At 36.7% G+C, this 24821-nt stretch overlaps 1 protein-coding gene across 6 annotated transcripts; it reads left to right on the top strand.

Annotated features, from left to right (window-relative positions):
- Nucleotides 1–6580: 6580 nt before the first annotated feature.
- LOC111573244 (poly(rC)-binding protein 3-like) lies at nt 6581–23939 on the top strand. Of its 6 annotated transcripts, none has more exons than XM_035951422.2 (12): nt 6581–6715; nt 6801–6824; nt 6938–6970; nt 7090–7206; nt 7619–7750; nt 9994–10122; nt 12828–12971; nt 14726–14767; nt 16002–16077; nt 17347–17402; nt 19592–19761; nt 20143–23939. In XM_035951422.2, the coding sequence occupies exons 1-12, from the start codon at nt 6641–6643 to the stop codon at nt 20195–20197; spliced, it is 1053 nt and encodes a 350-aa protein (XP_035807315.1). In that variant the 5' UTR covers nt 6581–6640; the 3' UTR covers nt 20198–23939. The 6 variants fall into 6 exon arrangements, with proteins under 6 accessions (XP_035807315.1, XP_035807307.1, XP_035807311.1 ...); XM_035951414.2 differs by having other exon boundaries at nt 17344–17402; XM_035951418.2 differs by having other exon boundaries at nt 15999–16077.
- The last annotated feature ends 882 nt before the right edge of the window (nt 23940–24821 follow it).

Here is a 24821-nt window from a genome sequence, read left to right as displayed (position 1 = left end):
TTTTTCTTTCATATTACAGCAAATACATGTGAAACAGCAATATTTATGTGTATTAAATGAAGCAAAAAGTTATGCTTTATTTATTTTTAACTATTAAATATAAATTTATATATTTGTCTGTGTTTTTATCAGTTATTATTTGTAGTTTAACACAACAGGGATATAAAAAAATAGAGTTAAAAACTGCTAAAGAAAATGTAGATTTTCTAAAATAGTTTTGTCCTGTGTTTTTATGGTTGACATGTAAATGACCTCTTTTTCTGTGATTTTATTAGATCTGAAAAATCTCTAAAATAACATCAAAAAAGATAGTTTTATTTATTTTAAAAAGGGTTTATCATTATTTTAAATTTACATAATTAATGATGACAAATATCTGTAAATTTATATTTCTGCTGACATAAATACAATAAAAATTATGTAATTTTACAGGTTAATATTCTAAATGAACAGAATAACATTTGGAAAAAATGCTGATTTTTGACAGTTTTAGGCAGTTTTTTTAAGGTTAACATGTAAATGTATTATTTTTTATGATCTGTAGATCAACTAAACAGAAAAATCTGTAAAGTAACAGTAAAATGGAAAAAATTCCACTAAATTCACATAAAAGCTGTTGGATTTTTACAGTGTTTGTGATCTATAACCAGCCTCTCACCAAAAGCAACTTAAAAATGCCCCCAAACTTTGTCTTTTTATCATTTCCTGAGTGTTTTTGCATCATTTCTGGGTCAGTGCATCTTTTCCTCGTTGTTAGAAACACATAAAGGAGGTTCAGGTTCTTCAAGAGAGGAGGGATGGATGGGGTGAGGAGGAGGAAGAGGAGGAAGAGGAGGAAGAGGAGGAGGAAGAGGAGGAGGAAGAGGAGGAGGAGGGGAGCCATTTTGTGCGTTGACCAGTCGAGCATAAAGCGTGATTAATTCAGGAGCCGCCATAGAGGAGGAGGAGGAGGAGGAGGAGGAGGAGGAGGAGGAGGAGGAGGAAGAGGCCAGCAGCGAGGAGGATGACCCACTTTCCCCGTCAGATGTCAGGAAACATCCCCAGCATCCCTCCATCCCTGCAGAAGGAGAACCAGAGGATCTGCAGGAGAACCTCAGCGTTTACAGGGTTCTAAGAGCAGTCTGGAGGAGTCAGGAGTCAGAAAGACGAGCGCTGGCCGGGAGGTTTTAGCCGACGGAGACGATGATTCACGAGGCCTTGACCCACTTCTACTGTGCTACAGGAAGTAGAAACGAAGCTCTGAACGTGACCTCCATCATCTACAGCTCAGTTTACTGACCTCCATCATCTATTTACTGACCTACATCTGGGAAACAAAGACAATGAGGCTTTTCGATTTACTGAAAAAATATAAAACACTAAAAAGGGAGAAATGTGGAATGAAAGTCTCGTCTTTAAGCATCTTTTCCTCATTCCAGTCTGAAGTTTTCATCATGAGCTTCAGTCCCGCTGTAGGGTTTCTGCTTTTTACTGGAACATTCAAAAAATAGTGAAAAAAGAAACAAATAAGCCTGTAAAATAATATTTTTTCTGATTTAAACACACTAAAAGAGTCTACGTTTATAGTGACAGACTGTAAAAGGAACAAATTAATATTTGTAAAAATATTGATCATTATTTCTGGTCATTATTTACAGTTTTGGCCTGATTTTTGAAGACTACCACAAAAACAAATCTAGATTTATGAACTAGATTTTACTAGATGCTAGATGTAATTTAACAAATAATATACTTAAAAAAAATAACAGCAAATATCTACATAATAATGCTATTTTTACTGATGTAAGTGCATATCCTTTTTATTGATGGGCTTAATTTAATATATTTTGTGCAAAATGCAAAAAAATGTAAATTTAAGTGTAAAACCATGATCTGTAATTTAATAAAACAGGGAAAATAGGTTTAAACCGTTTCAAAGAAGTTATGTATTATTTTTAACATACATGATGTTTTAGCATGGGCAGTGCAGTTTTGGTGGGTTTGTGCAATATTTATTTCTATGTTATTGATCTATTTATTTTCATACATATATGACATATATTTTGCATAGTATATTCTTTTTATTTATTTATATATTTTATCTTTTCTGTTGTTATCGTTTTATCCCACGAAGGAGACGCACTCAAACTTTCATTGTACTTATGTCCAGTGACAATAAAGGCATTTGACTGATGGATTTGATTAATGGAAAATATCTGAAAAATGTATGATTATTATTTTTAAAAAATTTAAATACATTTTTTAAATTAAAAATATCTGTTTAATTTTTTTCCTGATTTAAGCACATATATTTATTTATTGGTTTATTTTTATGCATTTTATGCAAAATACAAAAACAATTTATTAATTAAAAAAAATTACACGTGTACAACCTTACATTAAAAATGGTTCTAAATGTTGATTAAATATGATCTTTAATTCAATAAAATCAGAGAAAATTGTTACAATAAATGCTTTACAAAGTTATGTATCAGTTTTAATACACATAATTTTTATATCTAAAACATCTATAAAATAACAGTTTATTTTTATTCCCATGTATTATTTTAATATTTTTTTTAAATAACAAATATCTTTAAAAATCTATATTTTTTTGCTGATTTAAATACAGTAAAAAAAATGGAATACATGGAATACTGCAGTCACTCATTTAAGAGAATAAACTACTATTTTAAAAATACTGATTATTATTTGTGGCCATTCTTTTGGGCCTGTTTTTGAGGAGGAAGAAAAAAATCTGGATTTTAACAAATAATTTACTAAAACAGATCTTCTTACTTTCTGCAAAATAATGTTTATTTTGTTGTTGTTTTATTTTTGCTTTTTTAAAAACTTTTTACAGATTTAAGTGCATATTTTTTATTGATTGGTTTTATTTAATGTATTTTGTGCAAAATACAAAAAAGTTGTTTATTTTATAATTTAATAAAACAGGGAAAATGTTAAAGTTATTTTTAAATGAAGTTATGTACTGTTTTTAATATACATTATTTTTTGACAGAAAATATCTGCAAAGTTTATTATCAATATGTTGTTTTTTCAAAAATTGTTTTTTCAAATAACAAATATCTGTTTAAAAACAGATATTTTTCGCTGATTTAAATACAGTATAATTTAATTTTAATTTCACATAATTTACAGATTTGACTGTTTAATGAGTAAATTATTTATTCTGTAGTTTTACTCCTCATTTTCTGTAGTTTACCAAACAGAGAAACCCTGCAGAGATGGAGGCTCTTTTCAAACATCTAAACATCTATCTGCTGGTTTCTGGAGCAGATTCTGGAATGATTCTCATCTTTAAACACCTTTATTCCTCTTTCTGCCTCAACTTTCATCATCGGCTTCAATCCTGCTGCAATCTTGAAGCTTTTTTCTTTTTTTTTCTGCCCCGGCAGAGAACCTGCACCGCTGGCCTCGGTCTTAAACCCGGATTAAGGCTTTTATGTAATCTGGTCTCCTCTGGGAGATTGGAGAGACAGCTGGCAGCAGAATCCTGTTCTTATCTGTCAACCTCCTCTGGCCTCCGACCAGCATCAGCCATAGATTAGAGGCTGAATGTGGACAGAAAAACAACCAGTTCACTGCATGGTTTAATGTAAAGATAGAAGCAGTTAAACGGTAAAAACAACCAGTTCACTGACAGATTCTCACATATCATTAAAATCCTCCATTTTAGTTTGATGTTAAAACAACAGTTAAATTCCTTTTTCTACATTAAGAAGGTTCATTTTAGATTTTAGTCTTAAGAAACGTCTCAGATAAATGGATGGATGGATGGATGGATGGATGGATGATTTTTCATGTTTTCTGACATTTTATCCACGAGATTATCTTGGATTTCTGACTTAACAGGAACGTAGATGTTGAATAAACAAAAACAAACAGACATGGATTTTAAAAATATCATTTTATAATGAAAATAAACCTCAAACCCAGCGTAGCTCTATGTAAAATGATTCTCTCTGCTTCAAAATAAGTTGAAGTTTGAAACAAACCTGGATATAATTGAAATAATAAAGTTATTCAGTGAATGCATCGATAAATGTACAGAATTTGTAGAGAAATCAGTTTATTTGATGAAGTTCCATTTTAGTCTATTTTGATGTTAACACAGTTATCTGTGAACCAAAATCTGCTGTCAGACTGAAGATTTGCTACTTTTTCCACAATAAACTGATAAAACATGACGTTTAAAGGCATCATCTTAAGCTCTTACTGACATTCTTTAGCTTCTTTTTAACATTTTACAGCTAAAAATATATTTAATCATTAGCAGACACTAAAACAGGAACATTTGCACTTTTTAACAGTTAAAACTCCACATTTAAAGTGTTTTTTGTGTTATTTTATACGTTATAAGAGCAGCAGCGGTGCTTTTAGCAGCTCAGCAGACAGAAAACTGAACCTTCTCTGAGACACTTTCAGTCAAACTCAGCCGATAAACTCACAGCTGGTCATATTTTAAATTCTCTGCTTCTCTGCAGATACAAACTGCATCAAATAATCAGGAAATTAAACAGGGAGACTGTTTGTCTTCTACTGGGCTGCAGTAAAAACAGATTTAGACGGTTTGCATGTAGAAAATTATTCTAGCTTGTTCAAAAATTAAAAAAATAAAATAAAATCTATTGTTTATAGACGGTACATCTATATGGTGCAAAAATAAAGCAATGCTCAGGATATTTGGCAATAAATATGAAGAATTTGTCTAAATAAAAGACAAAAATATCAATTCTGGGTGATTTTCCTGGTCTTCTATCGCTGTAAACGGCACTGTATTTTCAAATAATTTTAATTTCAGATTTTGTGTTTTTCTCTTGTTGAAAATAAGCTTTAAAAATTTTTAATTAAACAAAAAAATCATTTTTTTTAGACAAATGGAACAATTAAAAGTGCAAAAATAAAGCAATGCTCAGTATATTTACCAATAAATACGTAGGATTTGGAAAAAAAAAAATCTTTTGCAAAAAATAAGCTAAAAATTTTTTTAAAAATGAACATTAAAATGAAGATATTTTGTTTATAAACGTAAATGTGAAACAGGGCGTCTAAATGATGCAAAAATAAAGTAATAATCAGAATATTCAGCAATAAATATGCACACTTTGCTCAATCAAGACAACAATATGGAGTTTTGATGGTTTTAGGGTTTTTTATTTTATGATTTTGTGATTATAAACTGAATTTTTAATTATTTTCACCCAAAAACCGTCACATTTCCACTTGAAATGAATCAATTTCTCTTCTTTTTGAATCTGTGAAGCACAATTTACCGATTTAATTTAATTATACACATTAAAATGGTGCTCTGCCTTCATCCTGTCAGACTCTGATGTGTTTCTGGATATTTCTGATTAGGGAACATGTTAACGTGTTTCTGGATAATTCTGTTAGATGTTACATGTTGGTGCTGATCAGCTGATGGACTGAGGCGCCCCCTGCTGTCTCTCCCTGGTAAAGCCCTCCTGACTCACTCCATCAGCTGTCAGGCTGAATTAGAGGAGATGCAGCTGAAAGCGGCTCGATATAAATAAATATGGCGCTGGTCGTTGGACGGCTCATCTTGTGAACAGACATATGCTGACCTACATTCCTACATTTCACTGCTGCAGCTCCTTTCTCCACCTTCCACACTTTTAGCACCATCAGATCTACAGTTAAACGTCTCCTGCAGCCGGAGGGCAACAAAGCAGCTGTTTAGTCTCTTCTGCACTTTTTCCTGCTTTTAACCTCAGCTTTTAAGTTTCTGTCTTAAAAAACACTAAATAAATGCATCCTGCTACCAATTCAAACTCATTAATTTAGACTCACTGTTGGAAACTCTCACCACAGCACCATGTGTGGATTAAGCCGCCACTGAAAATAGTCCCAACAAACCCAGGTTTTACTGCAGCTGGAGATAAGTTTGGCCAAAAAAACTTCCTCTTTAAAAAAAAGTTACAATATATCACTTGTAAATATAACAAGATTTTCCCTGATTATTCTGTTTTTTCAGTGTACATCGATTAAAACATCCTTTACGCTCTAAGACCCAAATATAGAAAAAAAAAACCTAAAAAATAAACAAAACATTATATATATATATATATATATATATATATATATATATATGTATATATGTATATATATATATATATATATATATATATATATATATATATATATATATATATATATATATATATATATACATATATATATATATATATATATATATATATGGTTTATTTTATTTATTTACTTATTATTTAAAAAATAAAGAAGGTTGTCATGCATAACATTTCTTAAATGTCCACAGAAAAACATCATCAGTAGAAAGATGTTTCCCCATGCTGGATGTATCTCTAACTAGTTGCTGCTCTGTTCATTGTTTCTGCTGCATTTATTTTTATTCATCCAGTATTTTTAATTTTCCATCCTGCAGTTCAGCTGAAAATTCACAGAATTTTTGTCACAAAACTGTTGATGACAAATGCTGTAACTTAGGTGACGGTGAACTCATCAGGTGTGATAAATGCTGTAACTTTGGTGTTTCTTCGTACCTGGCAGGCAACCGGTTGGCTGACTCCACCATCACACTCGCGTTGGCCCTCGACTCCTCTCTGACCACGCCCCTTCCTTCTTGTCCAATCCCGACATGGAGCCCATCAAGGTCCAATCAGAAGGCGGACTGAATGTGACGCTGACCATCCGGCTGCTGATGCACGGCAAGGTACCAAAATAAAAGACTTCCTGTTTCCTGAACCGTCCAATGATCTGTCAAGAGAAAACTAATTTCAGTTGTTGTGTTTCTGCAGGAGGTGGGGAGCATCATAGGGAAGGTAGTTATCAGAAACACAACACGACTCGACATAACACAGCACACATAAAGCATCACAACAGCTGCAGCAAACACACAAAACATCTCACTGTTGCTTCTCTTCTTTGCTTCCAGAAAGGAGAAACGGTGAAGAAAATGCGTGAAGATGTAAGAAAAGCTTTTCTCCAGATGATATCAACACTTCTGATGCTTGTTTCTGACCTCAAGTTGTGTATTTTTGTTGTTTCTGACCTGATGTGTATTTTTTTTGTTTTGTCGTCCTACAGAGCGGCGCTCGGATCAACATCTCAGAAGGGAACTGTCCTGAGCGGATCGTCACCATCACCGGACCAACAGACGCCATCTTTAAGGCCTTCGCCATGATCGCCTACAAGTTTGAGGAGGTAAAACATTCAGACTTCAACACTTTATAATCAATTTAAATAGTAGAGAATCATCAGCATAAAGCAGAACGGTCAAATTAATACATTTTTGTGGAGTTTAAACTTTAAATTAGTTTTTTTACATCTGTAATTATTCTTGAATAATTTTATTAATCACAGGAAAAAAAGGCAAAAAATGTTTGTATTTTTACAAATCGTAAGATAACAAAACTCCACTTTTTGCTCTGTAATTATATCAGACAAAAGCAACTGTTATTTTACAGATATAACCAGTAAAATCACAGAAATTTAGATGTTGACTGTAAAAAAATGAAAATTAAAAGTCCAAAACAGTAAATAATGTCCACGTCAAAACACTATTTCTTTATTTCACTATTATTTCTCTGATGGAGCTGCTCTCTGTCTCCTCCAGGACATCATCAACTCCATGAGCAACAGTCCGGCTACCAGCAAACCTCCGGTCACCCTGAGGCTGGTGGTTCCAGCCAGCCAGTGTGGATCCCTCATCGGGAAAGGAGGCTCCAAAATCAAGGAGATGAGAGAGGTGAGGATGGAAAACTGAATTTACTATTCTAGAGATAGAATTAATCACCAGGATAATCTAATTTATGGCACGAGATGCTACAGATGTCATGTGGAAGCTTCCTAAGTCCCATATTTATGGTTCCTATGGATTATATTTGTTCATTTTTTGAATATTTTTTTCAATATCCAAAAAAATATACTGTAAACAACAGAGAAAATAGCAGCATGTGTGAAATTATTTACAGGTTTGGGCTGTCTTTTTAAATTAGCTTGTAAAAAAAGCTAAAAATAATGGCATATATGCAAAAAGTAAGAATATTTTTGTTCATTTATATACATTAAAAAATGTGTAATATTTAGGGCTGTCTTTTTATAAAATGAACTTGTAAATTACTACTTTTTTCAATGTTATCTGCAATTAAACACAACAGGGAAAATCTTCAAAATAATTATTTACCGTTATTCATTATTCAAATATCCTTCATTCATCTTCAATCTCAACAACAACAAAATAATATTTATAGAAATACAGAGTTTTGATGTGAACCTTAATCGCAGTTTTGACTGTATTTTAACAGTAAACATTTAAATTTATGTTTATTAGTGATTTTTCTCTGTATTATTTGTAATTTAACAACAAAAAAGGTGAAAATAATGGCATATAAGCGTAAAATAATATTTTTGCAAAACAAATGTGTAATATTATGGTCAAATGTAAAAGAACAAAATATCATTTGTAGATTGACATGGAAATGAATACTGTTTTGCAGCAAGTTGTACTTGATATTATCTGTTTTTAACTGTTAAAGAAATGGTTCCTGTAAAATAATCTGTAAAAACAAGATTGAAATATAATTTTTTTTGTTGAAAATAAGTTTTTTCAGTGTTTTTTTCATTTGCATTAAAACACAACAGAGAAAATCTGTAAAATATAAGTTTAAATAATTATTTACTGTTATTCGATCCTTCATTCTCAAGAACGAACTAATATTTATAGAAATACAGAGTTTTAATCTGAACCTTAATCACAGTTTTGACTGTATTTCAACAGTTAATATGGAAATTTATGGTTTTTCGTGATTTTTATCTGTATTATTTATAATTTAACAACTAAGAAGTTGAAAAAAGTTGAAAATAATGGCATATAAGCATAAAATGAGAATATTTTGGTGATTAATATACATTAATTAATGTAATTTTATGTTCAAATGTTGTAAAAGCACTAAATATCATTTGCAGATTAATGTGGAAATTAATACCGTTTTCTGGCAGTTTTACTTGATTTTATCTGTAATTAACTGTTTTAAAATGGTGGGTGTAAAATAATCAGTAAAAACAAGACCATATATATCTGTAAAATAATATTATTTGTTGAAAAATTGTTATTTACAGTTATGGCATGTTTTAAATGACAGTTAACATGTAAATTGCTGTTTTTCTGTGATTTTACTCGACATTATCTGTAATTTAGCAAACAGCTTAAAAAAATAATTGTTAAGAAACTGAAACTGAAAAGTTAAACATCTGTAAAAAAAACAAAAACTGAATATCTGTGAAAATACAGGCACATGACCATAAAAACAGACATTTTATTGCAGATTTTATCTACAGAAAAAAGGTGTAATTTGAAGGTTAAACCCAACAGAAGGATTTACAGCATTTTTTAATAGTTTTTTACAGTTAAATTAATGCTATTTTGGTGTTTCTAGTCATTAAATACAAGTTTAACACCTAAAGACATTTGTTTTAGTTAAATTAACACTTTTTAGTTGCTTTTTTAGCTGTTAAATATAAGTTTTACTGCTAAAAACATTTTTTATAGTTAAATTAATACATTTTTAGGTGGTTTTTTTTAGCCGTTAAATATAAGTTTAACATTTAAAAACATTTGTTATAGTTAAATTAATACATTTTTTGTTCTTTTTAGCCATTAAATATAAGCTTAACATCTAAAGAAATTTTTTACAGTTAAATTAACATTTTTTAGTTGTTTTAGCTGTTAAATATAAGCTTTACTGCTAAAAACATTTTTTATAGTTAAATTAATACATTTTTAGGTGTTTTTTTAGCCGTTAAATATAAGTTTAACATTTTAAACATTTTTTTCCAGCCCCACAGAGTCCAGTCTTTCCTAATCCCCAAAGCTCGGAGCTCATTCTGCTCTCTGGTATCAGTGTGAGGCCATTTTAAAAGGAATCAGAGTGGATATCAGATGGTTTTCTGTGTCCGTGACGTGTTTTTCTGTCGGTTTCTTACCTCCAGTCCACAGGAGCTCAGGTCCAGGTAGCCGGAGACATGCTGCCCAACTCCACGGAGCGAGCCGTGACCATCTCAGGAGCTCCAGAGGCCATTATCCAGTGTGTCAAACAGATCTGTGTGGTGATGCTGGAGGTACAGGAGGAACCTTATTTACCCTGAACACATGATAGAAGTCTCTGATGATTAGGTTAAAGCTTCTGCTCATCTCCAGGAAACAGTTCTGTTTTATCATTTCATTCAGTCATTAGATTTATCTCCTGGGGGTCATGAATAAAAGTTTTGTGTTTTAATTCTGACCAAACAGGCAGCAGAAAGCTCTGCTCTTATACAGAACCCTGCTTAAAATGTCTGCAGAATTACTCTAAAAAAGAACAACACTTGGAGGGATTAATTTACTGTTTCTGATGAATCTGATGTTGAAGAAACTAGAATTGTTTAAATTAATTAGGATTTAACTTCTGGAGATCATGAGAATCAGTGAAAAATTTATGACACCATAAAATCTTTGTGCAATTTGTGCTAAATTTGCATTTTTTTTCTCCTTTTGTTGCTCTGAAGCAGCAGAAAGTGTAACTAAAACATGTCAAAACTAGAATGCTGCTGTGGATCTATTAACTCTATGAACTCTATCATGTGATAGTTCTGCTGTGGATCTATTAACTCTATGAACTCTATCATGTGATAGTTCTGCTGTGGATCTATTAACTCTATGAACTCTATCATGTGATAGTTCTGCTGTGGATCTATTAACTCTATGAACTCTAACTGTCTCAGCCAGTCCTCCACCGGGTCTCCAACGTTTCACCGGCTGGGACATTAGTGACCTGACTGTAAGTCTCTAGAGATAAACCTCTGTAGACACTCTGTAGGTAGATCACCATTATCCAGGTGAAGGTGTTCCAGGTATAGTCTAGGTGTGACATCATTATCCAGGTAAAGCTGTGACATCATTGTCCAGGTGAAGGTGTTCCAGGTATAGTCTAGGTGTGACATCATTATTCAGGTAAAGCTGTGACATCATTGTCCAGGTGAAGGTGTTCCAGGTATAGTCTAGGTGTGACATCATTATTCAGGTGACGGTGTTCCAGGTATAGTCTAGGTGTGACATCATTATCCAGGTAAAGCTGTGACATCATTGTCCAGGTGAAGGTGTTCCAGGTATAGTCTAGGTGTGACATCATTATTCAGGTGACGGTGTTCCAGGTATAGACTAGGTGTGACATCATTGTCCAGGTGAAGGTGTTCCAGGTATAGACTAGGTGTGACATCATTGTCCAGGTGAAGGTGTTCCAGGTATAGACTAGGTGTGACATCATTGTCCAGGTGAAGGTGTTCCAGGTATAGTCTAGGTGTGACATCATTGTCCAGGTGAAGGTGTTCCAGGTATAGTCTAGGTGTGACATCATTATCCAGGTCAAGCTGTGACGTCATTGTCCAGGTGAAGGTGTTCCAGGTATAGTCTAGGTGTGACATCATTATCCAGGTGAAGGTGTTCCAGGTATAGTCTAGGTTTGACATCATTATCCAGGTGAAGCTGTGACATCACTATCCAGGTGAAGGTGTTCCAGGTATAGTCTAGGTGTGACATCATTATTCAGGTGAAGGTGTTCCAGGTATAGTCTAGGTTTGAGATCATTATCCAGGTAAAGCTGTGACATCATTGTCCAGGTGAAGGTGTTCCAGGTATAGTCTAGGTGTGACATCATTATCCAGGTGAAGCTGTGACATCATTATCCAAGTGAAGGTGTTCCAGGTATAGTCTAGGTGTGACATCATTTTCCAGGTGAAGCTGTGACATCATTATCCAGGTGAAGGTGTTCCAGGTATAGTCTAGGTGTGACATCATTATCCAGGTCAAGCTGTGACATCATTGTCCAGGTGAAGGTGTTCCAGGTATAGTCTAGGTTTGTCATCATTATCAAGGTGCAGCTGTGACATCTTTGTCCAGGTGAAGGTGTTCCAGGTATAGTCTAGTTGTGACATCATTATCCAGGTGAAGGTGTTCCAGGTATAGTCTAGGTTTGACATCATTATTCAGGTGAAGCTGTGACATCATTATCCAGGTGAAGGTGTTCTACGTAAAGTCTAGGTGTGACATCATTATCCAGGTAAAGCTGTGACATCATTGTCTTGGTGAAGGTGTTCCAGGTATAGACTAGGTGTGACACATTATCCAGGTGAAGGTGTTCTAGGTAAAGTCTAGGTGTGACATCATTATCCAGGTAAAGCTGTGACATCATTGTCTAGGTGAAGGTGTTCCAGGTATAATCTAGCTGTGACATCATTATCCAGGTGAAGGTGTTCCAGGTATAGACTAGGTGTGACACATTATCCAGGTGAAGGTGTTCTAGGTAAAGTCTAGGTGTGACATCATTATCCAGGTAAAGCTGTGACATCATTGTCCAGGTGAAGGTGTTCCAGGTATAGTCTAGGTGTGACATCATTATCCAGGTAAAGCTGTGACATCATTGTCTAGGTGAAGGTGTTCCAGGTATAATCTAGCTGTGACATCATTATCCAGGTGAAGGTGTTCCAGGTATAGACTAGGTGTGACACATTATCCAGGTGAAGGTGTTCTAGGTAAAGTCTAGGTGTGACATCATTATCCAGGTAAAGCTGTGACATCATTGTTCAGGTGAAGGTGTTCCAGGTAAAGCTGTGACTGAACCTCGTTGGACGTTTTGTCAGCATGACCTCACAGTGGAGAGCACTTTGTGTCATCGGTCTTCCCTCCGGCACCGTCCCTCTGGCTTCACGACGACACTCTCTCTATCCACTCTTCTCTAACACTCTCTCCACGTCTCACCCCTCCACTCTCTCCCCCTCTGCCCCCCCAGTCCCCACCGAAAGGTGCCACCATCCCCTACCGCCCCAAGCCTGCCTCCACCCCTGTCATCTTTTCAGGTGGCCAGGTAAGAGCGGACCCACTGGGGGCGTCCACGGCCAACCTCAGCCTCTTACTGCAGCACCAGCCACTGCCTGTTAGTGTCGCACCAGGTTTTACTCACCCTCCTCACCCTCCTCACCTCCCGACCAGCATGAAACCCTCACTGCCGTATACTGTCACCTCCAGGAGCCCGGAGCAAACTCAGATAAATGGCAGAAAAAGGTCTGCAGGCTCCGTCAGGTTGGATTTCTGACCAACTTACCTTGAAATGATGAGAGCCGAGGCATCGTTTCTGTGAAAATCCTGGACAGACGGACAGAAAACATGACTTTAATTCAAAAAAATGATAGAAACTCTGGTTAAAACAAACAAACCTGCTCTCAACCTCAAAAGTAACATTAAATTAACATTAAACTAACATTACTGATAGTTTTAATGAATAAAATTCACCAGGAAGGAAACAGAACAGCTGGATTTCGCTGTTAAAACATGTCTTTACATCAGAGTGGAAACAGGAACAGGTAAATGTGAGCAGGTGTGTCCACTTGAGTCACTCTGTGTCCACATGGAGGGAAAACAGGAAAAACTGACGGGGCCACCTAGGGGACACCAGAGGAATGACATGAAGCAAAAACAAACATAAAACATGCAGAATTTAAATCCATTAAGCTCAGGTTTCTATCGATGAATATTAAAAGTTCCCTCACTCAGCCATCGATTTTATTATTAATCAATAAGTTATAGTTTAATGGATAAAATATTAAACTTTTTCACATTTCTTAGCTAAATTAAAAATATCGTGAAAATATACTAAAATATATAAAAATAGAGCAAAAATATATTTTTAAAAAATACAGTAAATATATCTAAAAAAATAGTAAAAATACAGTAAAATATAGTAAAAATATAGTCAAAATATAGAAAAAATATGGTAAGAAAATATAGCCACACTATATTAAAATATAGTAAAAATATGGTAAAAATACAGCAAAAATATAGTACAAATATAGAAAAAATATAGTAATATATAGTACAAATACAGTAAAAATATTTTGAAATATATTTTAAAATACAGTAAAAACATATTAAAATATTAAAAATACAATAAAAATATTATAAAGATATAGTAGAATACAGTAAAAATATATTAAATATATTAAAAGTATAGCAAAAATACAATGAAAATATCGTAAAAATACAGGAGAAATATATTAAAATATAATAAAAATATTAAAATATCATTAAAATATAGTAAAAATGCTGATTGGCTGATTGAGTTATCATTTCCATGACCATTAGGAAGCCTGGAGTATCCATTAATCGGGAATATGTTGACAGGGAAATTGCAAAAACAATAACTATAGACAGATGTTTTCAGATTTTTATCAGGGACAATAGTGGTTAAGGCTCTAAAACAGTTAAATCTGACGGTTTAGTCTGGATGTCCTTCTTAGAGAGCAGCTTTTGTCGCCGTCTTGTCTGAGATAAAATGAGTTTATCTCAGTTCTGACCTCCGTGGCCTCTAGAAACCACACATCCAACAGGACAGGACTCCTCTGGCTTCCTCCAAACCTCCCCTCACCTCCCCACCGTCTGACTCGTCCTTATCGATTTAATTCATCTGGATCTGATTGATGAGTGGAGTCAGAACATGGCAGGGAATCCATAGTGCATGACTTCTGTGTAACGTTACTATAAATAGAGCTCTGAAGATAGAATATATGACGATGTTTGAGTTTCAGCTAGACGTAAAGCAGCTCCTGTTAGATTTAAACCTCATGACTGTTTGCGTGTTTAGTTCCTCTCATGTCTAACAACCATAACCAGATGTTCTCCTGATGTTTTCAGGCCTACACCATCCAAGGACAGTACGCCATCCCTCATCCAGATGTGAGTTCTAACCCCAGCAGCAGAAACTCTCCTTCTCTCAGCCTCTTCTCTGTCTTTCCCTTATTAATATTAATCATCTAATATTAATACAGCTTTTTTCTGAGATGTAATTCCTTTATCTTCTAACTGTTCTGATTCTTGCCTTCCTGCCTTCTGTCACCTCATGGGGTTTGGCCTGGAGGAGGTTTAGCAGCAGATATTCTCCCTGACGGACTTTAAAATTCAGATTCACACGGATTTTCTAGCTTTGGAGCAGATATTGTAACCTTGTATTTCCCACAATGCAGCAGCAGAAACATGAACACGGCTGGCCTGTGATTGGTGGATTATTAGAAGAACAACTTGGTTTAGAGACGTTCCAGAGCTTCTTGAACTGCAGCATTCCTCCTAGAACATTTTAATGTAGAACCACATCGTTCCCTTCAGTAGCTGCAGCGTTCCTTCACAGAACTACAGCATTCCATTCTAAAAACTGCAGTAATGCATCCAAAAACTTTTCATCCTAGAACAGCAGTACGCCGTTACAGAGCTGCAGCATTCTCAAGTAGAACTGCAGCAGTCTCGTCTAAAACTGCAGCGTTCCATTTTAGAACCACAACATTCTCTTCAAGAACTGCGTCGTTCAATTCTAGAGCTGCAGCATTATAGCCTAGAACTGCATCATTCCATTGCAGATCTGCAGCGCTCTGAACTAGAACTGCAACTTTTCATTCTAGAACTGCAGCGTTCCGTTCTACATGCATTAGGGTTGCGGGGCTTAGACATGTCAATGGGGGTGGAGCTTAGATATGCATATGGGGCGGAGCTTAGACATGTAGATGGGGTGGAGCTTATAGATGCAGATAGGGAAGAGGTTACAGATGTTGATGGGGCGGGGCTCAGATATGAATATGGGTGGGGCTTATAGAAACAGATGGGGCAGAGGTTATAGATGTTGATGGGGTGGGGCTTAGAGATGAATATGGGCGGGGTTTATAGAAGCAGAAGGCTGCTGTGACCTCAGGCCAAGTCCTCCATGAGCTTCTTCTCTGCTGTCTTCCTCTTCTCTCGTCCTTCTCCTGTCTGTGTCGATACTTTCCTCAGATCCTCTCGTAGCATTTGGGACAGACCTCAGTGTGTGTCTGAGTGTGTGAGTGTGTGTGATGTGAGTGTGTGTGAGTGTGTGTGAGCGTCGGAGTGTGTTTTTAACGATGACCTCATAGCTCTGCTGTCCTCCTCCTCCCCCCCTCAGCAGTTGAGCAAGCTCCACCAGTTGGCTATGCAGCAAACCCCCTTTACCCCCCTCGGACAGACCACCCCTGCCTTCCCCGGTACGTACCCACCTCTTCACCAAAGATCCTTCTCTCGTTCTCACCTGTAGAGACAAACACATTCTCTCTTTTTCTTCTTCTTCTCTGCTCCTACTGGTCTCAATGACATGGCCTGCTGGTGGTCTGCTCTTGTTGATGTTGAGGTTTCTTTTCTTTTCACTGTTTTTCCCAAAATGTCTTTTTTTTCTATCAGTACAGCTGCTTCAGATTGTTTGTTGTTTAATTTGAAAAGTAGAATTTAAATTCCATCTGAAATCAACCAAATCTGATCTCCTCAGAATCAGAATAACTTTAATGTATTCAGTGAAGTCGTGCAAAGTTTTACCTGGAGTTAAAAGCCCTGGAAGTGCATCGAAATGGGTCCAGATTTACCATTTCTTAATGAGTAGCTCCATCATTTCTGAGCTTCAGAACTTCATAAATATAGCAAAAAAAACACATGGAACTTTCAGGGCTGAAAAACACATCTGAGTTTTGTTAAAAACTGAAACCAAATCAGTTCTACATCCATCCAGAAGTCACAACATGAGACTAAATCTGGGGTTTATTCATTCTTTCTATAGCCAACTTTGAGCATCAGTATTATGGGATGTATCATAGTTTAAACAATAAAACTGCAGAAGCTTAAAGTCATAGAGTTGTAGAAACTATCATTGGGATCTTAAATGTGTTTCTGGTTTCTGATAATTCACCAGAGAAAACTTATAAAAGGGTATTCTTTAATGTTGGTAGCTGGTTGGTCAGAACTATTAGAGACAAAGAAAGGATAATTTTTACATATTTTAGCCATGATTCTATTTGTGTCAAACCAGTTGAAATTTTTGCAGTTTTGAACAGAACTCTACTGTATTTTTCAGCCCTGAAAGTTTCACACATCTATCATTTTATTTATGAAGTCATGAGGCTCAGAAATGATGGACAAAGTCATTAAAAATGCATTTTGACCCATTTCTATGTACTTGAAGGTCTGTACCTCTGAAAGTATTCACATTATGTAGATGAACTTTGCATGGCTTCATTAAATAACCTAAAGTTGTTGTAGATAAATAAACCAAATGATTGTGAGGAGGTCAGGAGGGACGACTGGTTGGTTTTTCACGGAATAACTGTGAGGGTTTAACATGATTCATTCTGGCTCTGCTGAGTCTCACCCTCCAGAATCACAGACCTGTTACTGGTCAACAGATAGAGAATAAATAACTATAGTCCACCAGTGTTTCCCTGCCAAACGGTGTTTTCTGTGTCCTCCTTCCCTCCTGTGTTCAGCAGCAGGTCTGGATGCCAGTAACCAGGCCAGTACTCATGAACTCACCATTCCCAATGATGTGAGTACCTCCATCAGCACATTCAGCCCAGACTGACTCAAAACCAGACAGTTATAGATAATACAATACAATATCAGGCTTCTGTTGGCCTTCAGCAGCAGCATCATACACACAAACACCCAGTCTTTACACTTATTCAGCAGTTTGTGGTAGTTTGCTGCTGCTGCCAACATCCTAAACCTGAGTGTCCATTAAGACATTACAGTAGAGCCTTCCAACAATCCACTGACATTTACCAGCTCCTACAGGACTGTTAGAGTCTGGTTTTAGACAGACTAGACTCATGAATTAATGCCTAAATTATGGATTAACTCTTAGAAACCAGTTTACACTGCTATCAAAGCTCAAACTCCTAAATGGAGCCGAAATTTCTGCTTTATTAACTTTTAATCCCGAAACTTGATTTATAAGTTTTATACGTTTTTTTGTAAGTCATACAGGACGTCCTCGACTTACATCAGAGTTCGGTTCTTATGGTCTGACATAAGTTGATTTTCGCTGTAAGTCGGAACTCCAGTGAAAATGTAAACAAAGCCGTTACGAGCATCACAATATCGATCAGTTTACATATTTAACAACAAACAGTCATTAGCTCACACTGAAACACAACTCAGTAGGAAAATAAAACAGTTTTTCTTCAGTTTTAGTTGCAGCTAAAACTGTTCAAAGTAAAAATGTTGTACTGTTGGTTCCAAGTTGTTAGACTTTTTTTCTGACATTCTGGCAAAATGAGCAACATTCCAACAGCTTTCTTCAGATCCACCACAGGTTCTCCACTGGGTTTCAGTCTGGAGATTGTGATGTCCACTCTAGAATCTTCCAGGCGTGCTTCTCTAACCAGCCTTGGTTGATTCTGACGTGTGTTTGGGGTTGTTGTCTCGCTGGAACATCCCATTAAGTCCAAGCTTCAACTTCTTCATGGACTGAGGGACGTTCTTGTCCACAATATCCTGGTACTTCCTGAATCCATGGTTCCTTCAATACATGGAGATTCCTGGTTCCATTAGAAGCAGAACACCCCCACAGCATCCCAGATCCACCACCATGCTCCACAGTAGGCAGGGTGTCTTCTCCTCGCTCTTCCTCCCAGACGTTCTTCTGATCCATAGGACCAAAGAGCTCTAGTTTAGTCTCATCAGTCCATAGACCCGTCTCCTAGAACTTCTGTGGCTTTGATAGGTTGGTTTTAGCAGAATGGAGACCATTGTTCTTGTGGTGTGTCTTCAGAAGTGGTGTCCGTCCAGAAGATCTGGCATTAAGCCCTTCAGCATGGAGTGTGTCCACAGAAACATCAGTTCATCTTCCAGCCAGGTCTTCCTGCAGGTCCTTGGCAGTAAGGCGAGGATTCTGGTCCATCTGTCTCCAGGAATCTTGATGTCTCAGACAGCTTCTTTTATTTGACCATGTAGCATAGCCACAGTACTGGTGGCTTTGAACTTACCAATGATGCTTCCAACAGAGTCTCTGGGAACATTCTAGAGCTTGGAGATCTTCTTGGGCCAATTTCCTTTCTGGTGCAAAGCAGCTATCTCCTCTCTGACCTTCAGGACATCTCTCTGGTCTGAACCATGGTGCTGCTAGAGGAGAAAGTGTCCCCATTTTATAGACATGAGTATTACTCAATATTTAGCATGTGCCACCGTTGGATTCACCTCTAAATGTCTTCATACAGGTGGATGGATTAGAGTTGGACTGCAGGTATCTGGATTTACCAGCATTGTTTACAGGGGGTGGAATCATTTTGCAACCTTTTTGTAAAAAAGTGTAAATTTGGATTATGATTAAATCTTGATTTCTGCTTTGGTTTTATATTTCAATAATCTAACTGACTGACATGATTTAGACGCCTACAGTTGGAATGTTGCTCATCTTGCCAGAACTGTACAGGCAGTGAAAAATGAAGCCCCAGTGAGTGACAATGCCCCAAGAGCAAATCAACGCCTAGCTTGGGGTTCAGTTGGTGAACTTGGCTCATTGTAGAAGTTTTCAGTAACGCGATGTGACATGAAGTACTGCAGCCTCCTCCTCCAGCCAGAGGCAGTCGCTCTGTAACAAGGATGTCCTTAATGGAAAAGACTTGTTGAAGGAGTATGGAGTTAAACGCTGTCCAGAACTCGCATGCTTCACTGACAACCAATCAAATGTCTGCGCTCCGGCCATCCTAAGTCCCGCCCCCTTTTTCTTCCCAGCTAATAGGCTGCATAATCGGACGCCAGGGAACCAAAATCAACGAGATCCGTCAGATGTCTGGGGCGCAGATCAAAATTGCTAACGCCATGGAAGGGTCATCGGAGCGCCAGATCACCATCACAGGGACCCCCGCCAACATCAGCCTGGCCCAGTACCTCATCAACGCCAGGTCAGAGCGTGAACAGGCGTTAATGCTAATGGGTGTTTGTCATTAAAACTTTCATTTTCATTCCACAGCTGAGACTAACAGCCCAGTGAGCTACTTTCAGTTTTTTAGCTGTTTATTTCTGAGTCTGTCTTATTTGCTGCTTTCCACCATCATTGTTTTAAAGTCCCTGTACTTTGACGTCTTTCACACTGTTTTCCTAGAAATAAGATAGATTTTTTTTTGTTTGTTTTATCTGTTATTTTTTTGCTATTTTTTTCTGTATTTGGGTCTTACAGGGTTAAGATAACATATATTTCCAGGCCCCAGCAGGTTGTCGGTTGTTTGTAAAAGGTTAAATAAGTTTAAATGCCTCTTACATCATTTCTTGTCGTCGTTCTTCAGGTTCAGAGACGTGGCGGCCATGTGGAACGACCCATCTTCCATGACCACATCCTGAAATCCCTGCCTGGCTCCTCCGTTTGGCCCTTTCCAACGACTGACCACCGCAGACAGACCTGATGAAGCCCTTCGGACTCTGGCTCTGGCTCTCCGAAAACATCCTGAACCTCTTCCCACCCGGTCCATCGGGGAGGGACGGGCGCTCACTGCGTTTCAGAGAGCCACATTAAATTAAAAAAAAATTACTAAAAGAATTTCTCTGTTGATTAGATTTTTTAGCAAACTGTTAAAGCATGTTGAATGTTTATTAGGAACAGCTTGTGTTAATCTTTCTTTCTATCTCTTGCTTTCTCTTTCTCTCTGTCAGTGCTGCGTCATAGAACATCATTTAAAGTATAAATACTAGTACGAGCTCAACACTTTTGTAGAACTTAGTTATTTGCATATAACAGCTGCTCAGTGATGCTATCGGCAGAGTGTGTGGTGGGATGTAGCCAAATTATCAAACTTTGATAATATATTTTGAAACAAAAAAAAATTGGACTGTTCTGCTTTTGTCCTAATTTGCATCTTTGTCTAATCTCTACCCATGCTGCATCACATGACCCTTTTAAGCCAATGGTATCACTCCTAGAGCCTCCCTGCTCATGTTAAGTTCCTGTATTTACATTATTGCTTATATTGCATGTGTTCAGTGTCGTGTTGTGTATTTCAGTGCACGTGCTCCTTCAAGCGTTATTATTATATCTTTGTGCTCCTGTTCTTTTCCGCAAACTTTTTCTCAGCATTTTTGGCCGTTCACGTCGAGTCCTACACCCTGCCCCGACGACAAACTTCCCACCGTAGCCTCCTTCTATCAGCACCGATTATTAGCTTCTAGATGCATGAATGAGAATTAGTGAAACGTCAGTGGATGAAACACTGACTGGAAATTGAAATGATTGTTTACTAACTTATTATTCTACTGTATTTGTTTTGTACGAGGACTATTGTGACCTAGCACATTAGTCGACTACGCGGCGCTCATGCAATAGACTACTCAACACTTTACTCTGGACTGCCTCTATTGGGGAGGATTAGTTGGACTAAAAGCCAAGTGTTGCGTCCAAACCTTTCGCCTTCCTTCCCTTGTCTCGGTGGATAGAAGCTTTTGGGGGAAGGGGGATCGGACAACGAGAGAACGAAGGCGAAACTTGACGGTGTTTGGATGAAGCCGGATGGTATTTTTGGGGCCAAGGAATGTTCAGGGGTTCATTGGGGGGAACCCACGGGGTCTGGGCGGACGTGACCACTCAGTCTCTTTTTCACGATTGTTCATCTTGTCATGTTGTTTTCGTTGTCACACGATTGATTTGACGCTTTAGGTTTGAATGTCTTTTTATTGTCAGCAACTTTTTATTTCAAAAAAAGGACAGGTTGGATGACAATTCCGGCGGCGCTGGTGTCCAGTAGAGCCAGCGTGGGTTTATTTACGACTTCCTGTTTGTCGGTGGAGCTCAGTTAACTTAAGCTACCTTGGTTTCGTTGTGTTTAATATGAGAGGGAGGTGTGGGTGATATTCGGTGTGATTCAGTAACTCAACCACCATCTTCTGCTTGATGCTCTACGTCTATCGGACAGCTCAGTGTTGACACGTACAAACAGCTGTTGAATGTTATTGTCCAATCACGTTATATGATCCAACACAGACGTTCTGCATTTACAGTCAGTTCATTCAGACTCACTTCTGTTTGATTGCCAGTCGCCTACGTTGAGCTTAAAGGGAACCTATTCTGCTCATTTCAATGTTTTACAGCTCATAAAGATCCTTATTCGTCCTAAACTGATGCATTTATGGAACCCTGCTAACATGCTATTTTAGCTACTGTTGCTTTAAGCCCCTCCCCCTCTTTCAAAATCCGCTTTGCTCTGATTGGCCAGCTTCTGGAAGCCTCCTCCCAGTGCTCGTGAGCAACACTTTATGGCATCGCTGTGCCTGAAGGAGATTATAGTGGAGTTAAAGTAGGAAATAATGTTGGCAAGCGAGTGTTTAGAGCCTCAAACTTCACTTCTGTGTATTTTGACCTCATTATTTAATATAAAAATCCAACCGTGTATCATCATATATGCAACAGGACACAAGGAAAAGCAGAATAGGTTCTCTTTAGTGGAAAAGTTGGAGATTTTGGGAAAAATGCTTATGTGTTTTCTTAGTGGGACTGCAGCTATTTATTTCTAATAATCTTAAGATTATTTTCTTGATTAATCATTCAGCTGTTTACAAAAGGTCTTTATTAATCCCACAGTGAGGATTTCTACAGTTTAGAAAATTTGTTTATAAAATGTCAGAAAATGGTGAAATACTTGTTTTATTTTACTTTTATTGAATATTCACATTTAAGAAGCAGCAATCAGACAGTTTTGACTTTATTTCATTTAAAAACTGCCAATATAGCTAGAGATTCATTTAATTTTTTGCAACTAATCAAATAATCGTTGCACCTCTAGTCCTGGACTGATGTGACTTTCTAAATATGATGCTAACATTAGCACCCAGCTAGCTTAGCACAAACTCCAGAAACAGGGGGAACAGCTAGCTTGGCTTTGCTAAGCTAACCAGCACCTAAAGATTCCCAATTTATGAGTCATGTGTAGTTTGTTCAATAACTTCCCAGTTTTCAGTCTGAACTAAGCTAAGCTAAGCTATGCTAACAGTTTCCCAGCTGTAGTTTTGTGAGGGCTCGCTTGATGTTAAAAAAAATCTGTTCGTTATTTGTCTGCAGGTAGTGAAGACCTGCAGAAATATTCCAGTAAATAAATGCTCATTTTAATTCTACGCTTTTATTTTTGCTGCTGTTTCCCCTCCTTTTGTCTTTATGCTAAGCTAAGTTAGCCAGCTATCGGTAGTATCTTGATATTTAGACATCTTTGCAAGAAAACAAATAAGCATATTTTCAGAAAATGTCTTTTTCATGACGTACATGTGATTCTGTAAATGGACCAGATGCTGTTCCAACAGCGAGCGATGCTTCGTCAGCGAGGATTCTGCAATAATTCTTACATTTTGATGTGAACTCAAGTCATAGTGCTAGCGTTGAAACTATGGGTTTGTGTTTCTGTTCAGTTTCAGTTGTCATAGCTTGTCTTTCAATGGGAATGTTTGTCAAATGAACGAGCTGAATTATAGTTTTTCTTTCTTTTTTAGAACAGTTTAGCTAAGATACCGAAGAGGGCATTCTTTCTGAATTAGCCACAGACTGGAACAGCGAAGGGCGCCCTCTAGTGGCTTTTATACGACGACTATCAATGCATGTGAACCATTGAAACGTTTTGCTGGAACGTGCATTTGACAAATTAAACCTTGTTGTGTAAAATGGATTTGATTGCCAAGCAGGAATATTGATTTGCAAGTGATGTGATTTACAATAACATCAATATTCATGTGTTACTCAGTGTTTGGGAAACTGTATTTATTTGTGTTTATGCCTGAGTAGACTGAAACTAACTGCAACTAATGCAATAATAGGGTGCAATGTGCAATTATTTATTCAGTTATTTATTCGTAGGAGAGCAGTGTTGAAAAAAAAGGCTTTTTTGAAAATTTCACAACAGCGGGAAAAAAAGAGAAGCTGGTTTTTGTTTTTTGGCTTTTGTTTGTGTTTTTTGCAGTTTGGGGGGGAAAAAGAAGTGATAGAAGTTTGTTTGGATTGATTTATTTGCAACGTGCAGATCTATATTAGTTGTGAGTAATTACATAGGTTTTAATTTCAAAGTGTTGGTAAGTATAAAAACAAATAAAGTTTCATTTTTTCTTTCTGTGACTTGTTTTTTCGTCTGCTTTGTTTTCCATCATTTGTGAAGATTGAAGCCAAAGAAAAGCAGAACTCCCCCTGAGGAGGTTTTTATAGCGACTGAATGCAGCTAATTACTGAAAAGAAACATAATTATGGTAATTAGATGATGGGGTTTAAATGGGACTCTCATCTGGGCTTGTTTTAGTTATCTGAAGTTTTACTGATATATATGGAATCATTTTAGATATTTTTAGGATTTTTTGGGAAGATATTTACTCATTTTTTGAAAATATTTACAAGAATTTTCTTGCCAAATTTGGGGGATTTTTTAAATAAAACTTCTAAGGGAAACTTTTAAGGAACTATTGGAATTTTCTTCCTGAAGGTTTTGTAAATTATCAGAAATTTGGGGAATTTTTTTTGCTGAATTTTGGGATTTTTTTCAGACAAGGAAACAATATTTTTTGGTGCCCGTAAATGAGGATAACAGGAGGGTTAAGGAACGAAAATGGTCAATCATTTGTCGGACTGATGTTTTACACTTTTTCCTGGTACCAACGGTGTAGCCATCCCATAATAGACCATTTTAGAAGACATTCAAAGTGTTTGAGTTTATAAAAAGTCTATAAATGTTGAATATAATCACTATAATGTCATTTTGAGTTGGCAGTAATCTATGGATGTAGCAGACAGATGAGAAATGTAGATAATTAAACAGCGGTGGAACAAACTTTTGGGACACTTCGACACATGTGCATGTATATCGTATTAAGAATCACTCTCAGGTCTTCAAGTGTATTTTTTTTTAGTAGAGTCACAGCTATAATACCAAACAAATCCTAAATAAGCCATTAAACACTTAAAATTGATTAGGTCCATAAAAATAAGACATTTTGAGTATTGGGTCAT

The sequence above is a fragment of the Amphiprion ocellaris genome, chromosome 24 (assembly GCF_022539595.1).
Source record: "Amphiprion ocellaris isolate individual 3 ecotype Okinawa chromosome 24, ASM2253959v1, whole genome shotgun sequence".
In the NCBI taxonomy this organism is placed as follows: Eukaryota; Metazoa; Chordata; class Actinopteri; family Pomacentridae; genus Amphiprion; species Amphiprion ocellaris.
This window is presented reverse-complemented; position numbering and strand designations above follow the sequence as displayed.